Source organism: Agrilus planipennis, unplaced genomic scaffold, assembly GCF_000699045.2.
Source record: "Agrilus planipennis isolate EAB-ADULT unplaced genomic scaffold, Apla_2.0 scaffold59, whole genome shotgun sequence".
Taxonomy (NCBI): Eukaryota; Metazoa; Arthropoda; class Insecta; order Coleoptera; family Buprestidae; genus Agrilus; species Agrilus planipennis.
Genome location: NW_020438942.1, coordinates 197343 through 211457, shown reverse-complemented (window position 1 = coordinate 211457; position 14115 = coordinate 197343). Strand labels below are relative to the sequence as shown.

The following is a 14115-nucleotide window of genomic DNA, read 5'->3' as shown; positions in this document are numbered from 1 at the left end:
GTGTTGTATTAACTGTATTTGTAGTTGGTGATGGTGTCTGTGTGTGTATCTGTATGTGTATTATTTGAATTGATTGGGTAGATTTTAGTAGTCAAGGATTTCGTCAGGGAGATTGTCAATAATTTGGCACAAGGCAAGGGGACTTCGTTTTTGGATTTGCCTGTTATTCTTCTTGGGATAGAGTTTATGTTACGATGGGGTTGTTGTTGTTGATGACTCGTTTGGTGAATTTGATTTGTAGGTTAGGAATATCGGTTCGATTTTGATATTGCCATATAGAGTGTTAGAAGGAAATTTTACTGATCACCAAAGCTACTTTTATACATCTATCACTAAATGCAGTATTATTTACGAAACTGTTTGTGATGAAAGATGCTCCACGACGTAAATATTATCTGAACTTCATTGGTTCCTTAACCCATATACTACAAAACAATACTTTGTAACAAAAACTCAATATGAAATTTGGGTCTAAATCACTGCATCTCCCCGTATGTTTTAGAAAGGGTCCTTTTGATTTTTAAACTAAACGTCTGCTGAATTCCATTAAGGTCACTGAATTCTTCAATTTACAGGCTCATTTAAAGGTTTTAATTGAAAAAAAAAACTCATTCGCATTAAAAGTCGCTCATTCATAGGAAAAACCTTGTGCAAAAATATTTTATTTCATCTAATAAAAACGAAACTATTTACATACAATACATTGACTGTACTATTTCGAATTACAACATCAGTGAATAATGGTTCAAGTTCTCAAATTATTAAGTGATTTGTCCAAAACGTCTTTTTTGATTTTTGGATAGTTTGGATCAAGTGAGAGTACAGTTTGGGATGTTTCTATGGCATCTGCGTATTTCTTACACTTCATGAAGCAAAAAGCAAGTTTGTATCCAACTGCGGGATTTGATTTTCCGCCCAATTTCCAAGCATTTCCATAATAATTGGCAGCCTCCTTATAACTCTGTTCCTTCTCACTGATCAGGCCCAAATTCTCGTAAGCCTTTACACATGATTTGTTGTATTTCAAAACCTTTTTTAATAAATCTGAAGCTAAATCGTATTTCGACGATTGCATATGATAATCGGCGTGAAGGATCCAACATCTTTCCAGATACTCCGCTTCCTCGTACGTCCAGTTATGTTTGAATAACCTTTTGAGTTGTGTTTTGGCCCTTTGGGATTGTTTTAGAAGAGTGTAGGCAGAGGCTAAGCCCAAAACCACCCCAACATGCTCTTTGAGAGCATCTTCCGACGCCATTGTCACAAAATTCTCTAGAGCTGCCTCTATTTGAGTCCTTTCCTTATAAGCCAAAAGATGAAAATTGGAAAGTAACCTGAATTTCAGTTTGTACTCTGGTTCTCTTATGGTTTGCTGCTTCAGTTCCTTTAGAAGTCTCTCCGCTAAAATGGAAAAATAAAAATACTTCTGCATAAGCAAAAGGTACACAAAAATTTACCAGTTTTCAAAGCCATGGTTCTTGAATCTTTATACTCCAGGTCGTCCATATTTAAATTATCTGCAAGTATTTCGTCTCCCGTACTTAAGCATATTTCTATCATATTTACGAGGGCGTTTTTGCTCCATTCAGTATCCTGGCGGGCATTGTTAAAGCTCTTGAGTGCAACATTCGGATTTCCCAAGTACCAATGATACAGACCCGAACAGTAACAAAATCCTTTAATAATAAAAGAAAACCGGTAAATTTGAATACTTCTTAAAATAACTTCTATTGAATATATTCACTAGATGACAGACTAAAGTAAACAAGGGGAAGACAGATGTCTACTAACGTCTTTTAGCCAGTGGTATAAGGTCTGGGGAAATTTCCCTAAACCTAAAGAATTTAGATCTAGCTTAGGGAAAAAGGGATTTCAACTTAAGATAGCCTAATTTGGTTTATTTAATAAACTCCAATTTCTGATTCAATTGGTTTTTTCATCAGTTTAAGTAAATTTTTCTCTTGCCTGTATTTTTGCTAGGAAATTCTAAAGCCTGTTCTGATTTTTCGAGATACTGTGATGCTTGTTCAGTGATTCCTAATCGCCTAAGCGTTTCAATTAGTCGTTCCAATGCTTTCCAGTTTGTCGGATTCTTGCTGACTAAATTGGAAAAGTTAGCCATGGCTGTTTCAAAATCCACCTTAAATAGAGCAACAACATTAGAAAATTTATTACGTACCTACAAATTGATTTTTAATCAATTTTAGGTGCTCACTTTGTGGAAAGCGATATCTGCTAATAGTATTAGAGCAGTTTCATTGTCTGGTTCCAATTTCAGAAGAGCGTTGCAGATCTCATTACATCTTTCCATTTCGTTAATCTTAAACAGGGATAAACGGTTCTTGTAAAAGGTAATTCTTAATGAAGAAGTTAATACAGTTGTTAGTCTTTACATTTTTAATCTTTTCTAATTATACCTGAACGTAAGTTTTAGCCAGAATCGTCAACACATCCTTGTTATTCTGCTTCAGGGTGAGCGCATCCTTTTGATACATAATTGCTTGATTGTACTCGCACTGCGAGAGGTAAAGGTTAGCTATTTTCAGGTCCAGTTCTATTGCCAAATTTATTTCTTCTTCGGGAACATCTGCAACAGAGATATGGATAATAACGTCAAGGTTATTCTAGTAGCTACATTTATGGAAACTTACCCGTCTGTTCAAAAGCCAACTTCCTCCTGATCTTCGCTTGATTGGCAACTGCACCTTTCAGAGTTTCCAATGCTCCATCGATATTATTCTTCTGTATCTGGATTTCTGCTAGTAAATTTGAAAGCTTCGTTTTGTACTTTAGGGCGTCTATATTGTCGTCATTTTTGCTTTCTTCCCTCGACATTTCCGATGTGAGGAACTCTTCAGCCGTGTCCATATCATTGATCTGTATAAATAATTCTGCTAGTTCGATTTTCAATGCTTTGTTGTCGGTAGATTTTATGGCACTTTTGTAAAACTCGCAAGCTTTCTTGTATCGATGCGTCAATACGAGAGCCTTTCCCATTCGCGATGTCAAATTGGGATCGTTAGGACTCACCTTTAAGGCTTTTTCGTAAGCCTTAATTGCTTCTTCAGGCTCTATAAAGTATACAAACGACAATATAATCCAATTCAACATTCACGCATGCAATAGGCAAATTAATACATAAAAAAGTGTTTCATACCTAATATGTTTAAATAAGCATCCCCCAGTAGAACATAACCTTCTGCAGATCTGCTATTATGTACCACTTCCTTGTAGCAGTTTAAATAAGCGTTCTTGTCTCGTCTTTTATCCAACATAATGGATGCCAGTTTAATTTTTGCTTGAACATAACATGGGTCGTCGGGTGCGATTTTTTCCAACATGTTAATGGCAGTCCTTGTCTCCCCGTTCATCAAGGCAAAATCGGCACTCATCAGAAATACACTGGATTCATCGGGAGTTTCCTTGAACTCTTCCACAGCTTCTTGCAACAGATCGGCAGCTTTGTTGAACTGATTGGTCTTCAGGTAAACTTGCACCAACTCTTTGTATACGGTCACCCTCTTCAGTAGCGTTGGCATTGAATCAGATAAAGATTTATTTTTGGAATTGAAGAGTTTCAGAGCTGTCTTTAAATGTTTAATTGCTTCGTCGTACTTTTCGTGTTTGGTTGATACGTTTCCCATAAGAAAATGGTACAGCGCACTGTCTCGTATTGTAAAGTCGTTACTTAGACCCATTTCCAAATTGTGCATAGCAGATTCGTGGCATCCTTGTTTGATCTGGGTTTGTGCAAGCAAAAGGTAGGTATTGCTGGAGGTATTCTTTAAATCGTTTATTATCCGATTTAAAATATTCTGAGTTTCGGTCAGTTTTCCAGCCATGTAATTCAATTTGGCGAGTAAAAATGTCGCGGAAAAGAATCCCGGACAGGCTTTTACTGCACCTTTAATTATTTCAATAAGAAATAATATGTCGGGATCGGCAGCTATTTTATGTTCATCTTCCGACGTGTTTTGAAGAGTGTTTAACATTTCGTTAACGAGAACCAATAGAAAATCTGGATCTAGGACACGAAGGTATCTTGTAGAGAAGGAATAATTCTCGACCTTCTTTACTTGTCCTTCGAGAGCTTTTCTAAGTAAATTCTTGGATTCGGCAGAACTACTTGCTATTTTTGAAGCCAAGTACTGAAGTAATGTTGACTCAGTCTCCTGGATCTCTAGAAGAAACTCTATTTGACTCACCAATTGATTCGTTTTTCCGTTTAAATTTAACTCACACAAAGTCATCTCCGTCAATGCAGAAACAGAGGATTCGTTTATTTTGACAGCGAGCTTATAGTATCTAATCGCGTCCTGGAGTTTTCCTTGAAGATAACACTGATAACCTAATTCCGCCAAATATTCGTGTTTATTGGGGGAGATCTGAACGGCCATTTCGATTAGCCTAAATGATCTTGTCAGTATGATGATACTCCTATCGCAGATTCGCGAATACAATTTTGCGCAATCGTTTAAAAATGCGGAATTTTTCGGTTCCAACTTCTCCACATAATTCATCATTTCGTCGATGCAACTTGCAGCTTCGTTATAGTTGGAATCCACGCAAATCAGCTTTACAATATGGAGATTCATGGACTCCAAGTGCGGTTTCTCAGTATCCTGCAGGCGTCTGTACACTTCAGCAAACTGTTCCCAATTTTGAGACACGAAGAAGACCTCCAACTTCTGCACCAGGTGGAAATCGGCATCAAAATACTGGGATGAGCCCTTATTGAGGAGACTTAGGGCTTCTTCGTACTTTCCGGTATTACAAAAGCACTTCGACAATCCAATGATCGCGTCCATGCCACCTTCCTTCTCAAGGGCCATCTCAAAGGAGTCCCTCGGCTTGTAAGAAATTTTAAAATCGATTTCTGACAATCGCAACTCGATCCATCCTTTAAGCACCAAGTTGTAGTATGTCGGATTGAGTTTGATCGATTTTGTGACATACTCATAAGCCGTTTGGTAGTTTTCGAACAGGAAAGAAACGTACGCGGATTCCATCAAATCTTCAGAATTCGCTGTTAATTTACAGTCCTCTATCTGTGAGTAAAGATGAGGAAAAATACTGGCATCTTTCAATTCACCGACCTCGTAAATGTAAACTAAGGCTAAAAGTGAAGCTAACCGAAAATCGTCCTCCAATTGAAGAGTTTGTAACTTGGGAACGCTTTCGTGGAAACGATTGCACAGCAAAAGGGCAACGGCCCTATAGAAGTTAAAAGAGAGGTTCCCTTTGAATTTATTTACACCTTCTTCGCATGCTTGCAACATTGAATGATATAGTTTTTCGCGCGAATAATAGTACACTTTGCCCTTTAACAAAATTTCATCCATCTTAAATGACAACAACGGAACGAATTAATAAAACTAATTGCTTTCGACGTAATACTCTTTATACTTGTCCTTGTTCTTCTCGTAAACATTCTTCAAGAAATCACAGCTAATTGACATTTTCTTATTTCTGCTTGCAATGTAGTCGAATGTTTTCTGTAACACACAATAGTTTAAATACAGTATTAACTTATACATAATCACCCTGAATTCAACATTAAATGAAGAAAGCTCTGAACTTTTTTCAGGTAAATATTCTTGGACTTCTTAAAATTTTACCTCAAAGAAGTTGGGTGTGTTCACGTCATTTAAATATTTTAACTTCACAAATTGAAGAAGTGTTATCAGATTAATATTCAATACTCATACAGAGTAGGTAAGTCATTTATCTTGAGGCAATAAAATATCTTATTTGGATATCATAATTTTGGGAAAGAACGTTTAAAAGGTTAATTTGCTGTGACCTTGAGTATAGTGTCGACCTTGACATTCAAGGTACATTAAAATGACTCACCCTGTATGTATATCGCCTACATTTACAGTTCTCTACAAATAAAAAAGGGAAGAAAGCTGACCCAGAACCACATAAGTTTATTTTTTTAATAAATAAAAAGGAATTTTCATAGAAAAGCACACCAGAACCGCATATGAACTTTCAGAAGAGTTTTTAAAGAATAAAAAGCAACTAATGAATGAATCTTTATGGTATTGCTTTTAATTTATTTAAAGTAGTCTAAAAGACCTCACTTGATTTACTAAATTTCATGAATATGATAAACTTTTATTACATTCAGAGAATTGTTAGCTTTAAAGATTTATAAATTAACTGATGAGATATAAAAATGCAAAGTATTTAATATTATACAGCAGAAAGTTCCTTGAAATTTTATGAAACGATTTTAAATAATGTGGTATTTTAGACTGTTCAATTTCCAACATATTTTTGTTATTTGAATATGAATCTATAAGAACATTTTTTTGATATTCCTACCTCTGCCAAAATTTTTCCAATCCCTTTACCTTTATAATCATCAGGTACAAAAGTATAATGGAGTTCATAAACGTTATCACTTAACCTGTATTCTACGAAAGCCTTTTTCGAATTTAACGGAATATAAAATATATGTTCTTGTTGATTTTCCGTTAAATTATAAGTAGTTTTTAATGCTCTACGTGCAATTTCTACAAGCGGTCGGACAGACAGATATGAAGCCATGTTAGACAACTAAGAGGCACTAAAATACAAAAAGAAACGCTGAAATAAGAGCTAAAAACAATTAATATTTTTTTAAATATTCAAAAATATCCTTACTGTATTAACAGAAAAAAAAAACAGAAAACGTCAGCTTAACGTTCGACTTTCTGTTTGCGTTCGTGGAATTCGGTCTGTCGCCTAGTAACATTCACAAGACTCAAGCAGATGTGTTGTCGACGAATCCGAATCTTGTCGAACTATTCTTTGAATAAAAAGTAAATTACTAGTTTCAGAACCAGGCTCATATCTGAAATGCTGATATGTTCATATTTGAAAACACTACACATTTTTCCTAAAGTCAGTAATTTTCTTCAAATCTTTCGAAATTCGTTTAAGAATAGCTTTAAAGATTCTTCTTGACTTATTGTCTTCACTGGGTCAATAACACAACACTTCGGCAAGATTCGGAATCGAGACTACCACATTCTCTTAGACTCTCATTCATTGTCGAAGTTGATTTTGATTGGTTGAGTTTGTAGTTCTAAAGGGGTAGATGCATTAGTCCCCAAATCTATTAAGTAATTAATTTCATTGTACATAGGTACCAGAAATAGTTGTTAAATACTGAAGTGATGAGGAAAACATATTTATTATACTATAGATTTTTATTTCTGTAAAATATGTTAAATACTGCTATCAACTTATTCCAACGTAAATTCAACTTCAATTCTTTTGCATGCCTCATGTTTCCTTTCTACTTAAATTTTATTGTTTGCCTTACCTGGAAATTCATCTTCACATAATTACCTATACCCGCAGGCATCCTTGATTTACCGATAACTCGTTTTCCCTCGATACATTGTCTAAATTTCTATGAACTCATGTCTTCACTGTGCACAGTATTTTTCAATTTAAAATATTATTTCTATTCAGTAGCAATTCTACCTTGTAAATACTCCGATTTGAAATCAGTGGCATGCCTTCAGGTTAAGTCTGATTCAATTCCAGGCCTATCTGCCCTAGTCCAAATTCTTCCGTGGATCTCTTGTTTGGGCAATAATGATATACCACAGATGATTACTTTATTCATTACTCTTCTATCCGTTTCATCTTTCTCACTCCAACCACCACTTCTTGATGAGCTCCTTCCACACTATCTCCCAGATTTGCACCATAGTGTAAATCAGACTACCCGCCCACCAGCGTTACCTAGGGAGAGTGAAACACCAAAAAGTCTCTGTAAAAGTTTTCCATCTTCTTCTGTATAAAAACTGTACTATTACTATCCATTTACGTAAATAAAAATTTAATTGACTTCTCCATATCTTCATCATTTTATTAAAAAAAAAGAGAAACAGTAGACGTATGTATAAATATACCAAAACATAAACTACATTTTACAAACTATATCTTTACAATCACAATCGACTACCTGCAGTAGAATTATTTATAAGTACATCTGAATTATAAGATTTCGATTTTGTACAAAATAAAATATTATTCATTCTTCTTCCACGAGTAAAATGGTTGTACTATCGTATATTATTTTCTATCCACGACACAACGGTTTCCATATTAGTATCAGCCCATGCGATTCGAGTTTTGATTCTTTCTACTACATTCAACATGACGGGTGATATTTTTCCCAACTTGGTTTCATGCTCCTTGTACAACATCGTTAACTGCAACAACACAAAAAAATTTTAGTGTTCTATTCTAAATTTTTCCCGTTCTTCATCCGATGACTTGGAAGAGAAACTGAATAGAAACTCACATCTTCCAAATCCGACTTGGTCGATAGTTTTCCGAAAAATTCGTTTATAATACTGATAAGAATCGTATAATCTTCATCCGCAAACGTGTCATGGATCTTCTGCCAATTTTCCCGCACAAACTGAACACCAACGTCGATTCCTACGGGATGGGTTATGGATTTCCAGACGTACGGGATATCCTGCAGTGCTACACTTCCATTTATGGATTTGAATAAGTATCTGTAAGAATTAAGCACAACAGACATCAAAAAAGAAATACTTTTTATAATTTATTGTAACCTTTTAATTATCCATGGATCTCTCGAACACCCTAGGCTGAGATACATTATTTTTAGATCTGCAGGTGTTGTTCTATAAGATAAAGTTCTGTTCCAAACGAATTCCCATTCGCTTTCTCCGCCCATTTTTATGGCGTTACACATCACAACTTTTCGGAATGTATATGGTATTCTACAATAAATGCGTTTCCTAAAAACGTACTTTATGCAAGAAGGGAATCATTTTTTACGGATTATCTTTATCCGGGTCGGACGTTTGAGTCCATTCATCAAATTTATTTTCGGCCCACTTCAAGCATGGTTGATGACGTGCAAAACATGCAGCTTCAATTATACGTTTCCTTAGCTTTTTTGTATTGAGTGACTCATTTGTTTTTTCATTAAATCCCATTTCTTTAAATGATACCTTTATTAATTTCCTGACGTATGCCTAAAATGAGATATAAAACTTAATCATTACAAAAGTGATAACTCATTCTACTTGGATTGTCTAAATTTTAGTTTGGACGACCTTCTGATCATGATGATGATGATGAAAGATTCGATGAGCATATAATTATTTGATTAAAAACATCTTTTTTCGATATCACTATATAGTATAAAACAAATTCGCTTTCCCGCTGTCTGTCCCTATGTATGCTGAAATCTTTAAAACTACGCAACGGATTTTGATGCGGTTTTGTTTAAAAGATAGAGTGATTCAAGAGGAAGGTTTATATGTATAATACATGCATAATATAGTAGGGAAGCACTGATAATTTTAGAGGTTTCTAATGTGATGTCGTAAATAAACACATTTTTTGCGCTTACATTGCAAACGCTGGCTGAACCCTACGAGATAGATCAAAATAATGTACTACAATATTGTACATCTTAAAAGGGTCTACAAAAAAGTCCGCGATGGTATATGTCTATCTCTTAGGGATAACCCACAATAACCATTTTTATCCTTTACTTTTTATGAGAAATAATGACTTATTTACGAAGCGATTGTAGGCAATACAGCATTAATTCTTATCCAATTAAGTACCTTAAATACATTGTGCATTTAATATAGATCAATATGGCCCTTTACAGCATGTAATTTAAATGAATATTTTCGAAGATATTACAGATTTAAAATGCAGGGACATAGCGGTTGCGGCGGTACCGGCCGGGAGGCCGGTTTGTATTGTCTAATGACAAAAAAACTGTGAATGTTGTATATAAAGACATGCTGTAGTATATTTAGTATGTTCAGGGGGTGTCTTTTGAATATTTCCCCTTCTCGATAATAATCTAAACAAAAGAAAAATATACATATTTAGTAACAGCATTGCACCCGTGCGAAGCTGGGGCGGGTCGCTAGTTTCCTATAAAGGTACCTGCAATTTTCCAAAATGCATAGATCTTCTTATGATATATTCTATATTATGAAAACTCCTCATGGCAGCTTCCCATGGAGCAAATTGTCTTTCATTCTTCTCCAAATATTTCGTAAAGTCTAAAGGTATTTCGTAACTTATGATGCCTTTGTAAGCCAATTCGAATGCGTCGGATAGCAATTGTGCGCGACAAGATGAAGGTATCTCCGATGGATCTGAGTTAATTTGATTCAAAAGTTTGTTCCAATTTTCATTATCATAATTCACTCTATAGAACCCTAAAAATTGCATATTTTATTCAAGAAGCAAAGGCACAAGACTGTTTATATGTTCACCAGCATCAGCATTAAAAAGTATCCACGAATCATTAGAATTAGAAAGTTCAATATCAACTTTCTTATCTTTTTCACCATTTAACCAAACTCTGCCAAGTGTTGAATTAGATTTTGTTATATAAGAGAGTGGAATTATCCAAACATTATCGCTGTCAGTGTTTCCTTCCACAAATCTCTGCTGATGTAATAAAATCTGACCAGACGTATTGATGGAGTTGATTGTTACTATTGGATAACCAGCTTGTCTAGTCCAACTATTCATGAAGGCTTTAACAGTGATGTTTTCCGGTAATATCTTCTGATCAGACACGATCTTATCTAAAGCATTCCAGTATTCTTCTTCACTTGTTGATTCAAAGGACCTAAATTTTCATTGTCTTATAAAATCATGATGTATATGATTAATCATAATAACAACCAGTGATAAGTAGATTAAATGTTCACTGTTCACACATCTTTAAAACTCAAGAAGGCGTCAACAATTAAACACAAAAAGACTCAGCATAATAATCCTTCTGGATCACAGCTCCAAGAATAATATAGAATTAGAAAATAAAATAATCCAGAATTTACCATTTCTTTATGAAATCCTGGGTTCCCTTTTTGAAAACGGATCCTGATAACGTGAAGTTTAGCATTCTCAGTAAAGCTGTTCCTTTATTCACTATACCACTATTATACATTTCTTTTAGTTGACCAATATTTTCAATACCATAGTACAATTTCTTAGTTGTTTTCAAACTATCAGCATATAAAATAGGTATGTTATCAATTACATATGTGTCCAAAAAACCAATCTCAGAATCTATCTAAAATTTAACACGTATAAAAATGGATACTCCATATCTATAACAAATTTATAACTCGGTCCATAACAGTATTTATATGTACTTACAGACTGTACAACACCAAAAGCCAAAAATTTTCCTATGCCTTCCCTTAACCAGAAGTCTGACCAATTGCTCATCGTGACCAATTTACCAAACCATTGATGCGACAGCGGTTCGGCCAAATTTCGTAAAATGTTCGACTTAATTTCCCAATTTTCTGATTTTGGATCCACCAGAAGTGCTTGATCTCTATAGAGTATTAAAGTGAAAATAAAATATTAACTATTCTCATAGCTTAAATAGTTTGCTATGATAAAGGAATACCTAAACGCCACCAAACCCCAACTTTCAACAGCATCTTCAACCAAATCGGGTACCACAACAAAATCTAATTTTGGTAAAGGGTATTTCATTCCAAAATAGTCTTCCAGATAGTTCAATGCTTTCACCGACATTTCAGCTGAATAGTTTGATTCGTGTAGTTTATCCACAGCCCATATTCGAAATTGTGGGGTTTCTCGAGAAACTTCTCTATTATCCAAATCACCTACCGAGAAAGCTAAGGAGTATGTTGTCATTTTTGGAGTTTTTACAAAATGATCCCAGACCCAGCCGTCTTCCGATCTATAAATTTAAGAATAAAGTAACAAATCGAAACATTTTCCTAGAAGCTCTCACTTATTCTCAGTTTCTTTTAAAGGCATGTTAGAAAGTGCAGTCATATTCTCTTTCCGGGCTATACTTATTTCAAAAGTAGTTTTCAGTGAAGGTTCATCAAAACACGGGAAAACGTTTCTGGCATATACAGGCATAAAATTGGTATTGATAATCCATCTATAAGGGAAAAGGACATTCTAGTCACACTTGGGCCTTTTTATTTCTATCAAATTACCTTTCCTTTCCTGACGAATCAATATAAGGCGCTTTATATAAACCAACTAAATGGTCGGAAATGTTTCCCGAAAATTTTATTTCAATGGTATAATTTACCTCAACTTCCAACAGTTGTCCAACAGTGATTACAAGTTTTGTGGAAACAGGGATGTTATCTATAAATTCTACTGGAACTTCAACGATATTACCTTTGGACAGCACGGGTGATGAAGAACTGGCATTCACTTGCTTTGATTTTTCAGTGGTCGATGAAGCAACAGTGGACGATTTTGGTGTTGTTGCACTTGAAGGCAAGGTGGTTGGAAGACCATTATCAGAAAGTGGAGAGGCTGTTGTTGCCTCTTTTGATGTAGATGTTGGAATGTCTTCGGTGGTTGAACTTGCCGTAAAATTAACCGATTCTTTCGTTATAACGCTAGTGGTGGAAACACCTTCTGTAGGTTTTTGGGTTGTTGAAGGAATAGCTGAAGTTGGAGCAGTACTACTATCGGAAATATTTTCTTGTTGTTGTTCTTGAGTAGTCATGTTACTTGGAGCTTCTTTTACTTGGGAAAGGGATTTTATTAGTATTTTTTTGGTATAGACTCTGACATCGGAATGTCCAATTTGAATGTTTCCGGCATTCATAACGATTGTTTTGGTTCTTTTAGTGCATCGAATCCCGATGATAACTTTTCCTACGAACGTAAAATTCTTTTCCGGTTCTTCCTCTTTTAAATACGGCTGAATTCGTAATTTATAAAACGTCGGATATACATGAGATGGTAGGCGTAGAGAGTCGGATGTCACGCTTTCAATCGACTTGTTGATAAGATTCTCAATGTCAGGTTTTTCTGACGACACCGCCTACAATTTTTTTTGGAAATTACGTATAAATATTCGAAATAGATGACGGTCTCACCTCATTTTCTTTACTGTTAGGTCCGTAATAATACATTAAGAGTGCGAGAACGATGAAACAAGCAATTGCCAAAAAGACCAATAGTAATGCCCTCTTGGTGGTAACAAAGCATCCACCTTGTCGTTCGTACTCATTATTTTCACCCTCTGCTGGCAAAAACTCACTCCTGCTGGTCGTCACTGCAATGCTTCTTTTCCCCATGACACTCACTTGTTATTTTTGTTTTTATGGGTAGATATTATGGTTTGATTCACAGACTAAACCTACAAGTGCAAACATAAAAAAAATTGTAGCTTCTCTCTTGTTTGAAGGTACTCCTACTTAAGATGCAATGCTGACTAACATGTTTGTAAATCAAAAATTTAATAGCGCATTGTTTTCATATCAGATATAACAAATTACATAAAATACCGTTCGCTACGAGCAGTTATATCGGCATGGCCACCTAAACGTATTAATTGAGGCTGGATAACGATAAATTACTTTTTTACAAGTGTAATTATACATGCATGTATGTGCTAGTATAACAAGCATTGAAAAATGTTATTGGCATTTTTATTGTTTTATGAAAACTTGCTTACATGCCTGTACTCACTTTTCTACCTACTCCATGTTGAAAAATTGAGAAAACTTTTGATAAGAACACAACTAAGAGACCGAGCAATAGTAAACTTTTACTGAAATCGGACCTGAAAACCGTTGTATTTTTATGATTTGGAAAAGGTGTAAAACATTATTCAAACAATTGTTGCAATCACATGATCCTAAGTGAGGTAAACATAATAATTATCACAGTACTGTACTTCAATAAAGTCGTTAATATTGTGTTAACCCTGAAATTATTTCCTAATATTTGGTTTTCTAAGCAGTTTTTCTTATATAAGAAAATGATTATGTGTCCATTTTTTCACAAATAGCTATATAATGAACTTTCGTTTGAATAAAGTAAACTTTTCGGAAAACGATATTATTACTACTACTTTTTATAACCCTTTAAGCATTATAAACTATTATGTACTTACGTTAAAAAAGAAAGTGTAAAAAACTTCTTCAGCAGCTTAACCATTCAAAATTAATAAATGTATAAATATTTGAATTATTGAGTCTTGGTGTTCTTATGATTAAAGTCACTGCTAAAATAGTACTACATCATGTACCCACCTGAAGATCAAACAAGATCTTTTCCATTTAAAAAAATCGATAA

General features: G+C 34.7%; 2 protein-coding genes across 6 annotated transcripts; both read right to left on the bottom strand.

Annotated features, from left to right (window-relative positions):
* Positions 1–646: 646 nt before the first annotated feature.
* Positions 647–6597, bottom strand: LOC108737917 (tetratricopeptide repeat protein 21B). The gene is made up of 8 exons (XM_018471104.2): positions 6331–6597; positions 3158–5495; positions 2652–3071; positions 2418–2587; positions 2216–2320; positions 1966–2140; positions 1458–1676; positions 647–1401 (listed from the first exon to the last, which is right to left on the bottom strand). Exons 2-8 carry the CDS (start codon positions 5340–5342, stop codon positions 746–748), a joined length of 3930 nt encoding a protein of 1309 aa, XP_018326606.1. The 5' UTR covers positions 5343–5495; positions 6331–6597; the 3' UTR covers positions 647–745.
* Positions 6598–7844: 1247 nt separating this feature from the next.
* On the bottom strand, positions 7845–13986 carry LOC108737916 (aminopeptidase N-like). 5 transcript variants are annotated; one of them, XM_018471103.2, is made up of 13 exons: positions 13934–13986; positions 12912–13174; positions 12009–12856; positions 11795–11950; positions 11441–11740; positions 11182–11365; positions 10860–11095; positions 10287–10648; positions 9952–10229; positions 8818–9017; positions 8589–8759; positions 8309–8528; positions 7845–8216 (listed from the first exon to the last, which is right to left on the bottom strand). In XM_018471103.2, exons 2-13 carry the CDS (start codon positions 13110–13112, stop codon positions 8067–8069), a joined length of 3306 nt encoding a protein of 1101 aa, XP_018326605.1. In that variant the 5' UTR covers positions 13113–13174; positions 13934–13986; the 3' UTR covers positions 7845–8066. The 5 variants fall into 5 exon arrangements, with proteins under 5 accessions (XP_018326605.1, XP_025830385.1, XP_025830386.1 ...); XM_025974600.1 differs by lacking the exon at positions 13934–13986 and adding an exon at positions 13507–13604; XM_025974601.1 differs by lacking the exon at positions 13934–13986 and adding an exon at positions 13493–13591.
* Between the last annotated feature and the right edge of the window lie 129 nt (positions 13987–14115).

Excerpts from the sequence above, each read along its gene's own strand:
- LOC108737917 (XM_018471104.2), bottom strand. The coding sequence starts at position 5,342 with ATGGATGAAATTTTGTTAAAGGGCAAAGTGTACTATTATTCGCGCGAA. Across the intron at positions 3,072-3,157 it reads TGCTTATTTAAACATATTAG|AGCCTGAAGAAGCAATTAAG; the intron begins GTATGAAACACT and ends TATACTTTATAG. Across the intron at positions 2,141-2,215 it reads CAGATATCGCTTTCCACAAA|GTGGATTTTGAAACAGCCAT; the intron begins GTGAGCACCTAA and ends GCTCTATTTAAG.
- LOC108737916 (XM_018471103.2), bottom strand. The coding sequence starts at position 13,112 with ATGGGGAAAAGAAGCATTGCAGTGACGACCAGCAGGAGTGAGTTTTTG. Across the intron at positions 9,018-9,951 it reads TGCATTTTGGAAAATTGCAG|GCATACGTCAGGAAATTAAT; the intron begins GTACCTTTATAG and ends ATCTCATTTTAG. Across the intron at positions 8,529-8,588 it reads GATCCATGGATAATTAAAAG|ATACTTATTCAAATCCATAA; the intron begins GTTACAATAAAT and ends TAATTCTTACAG.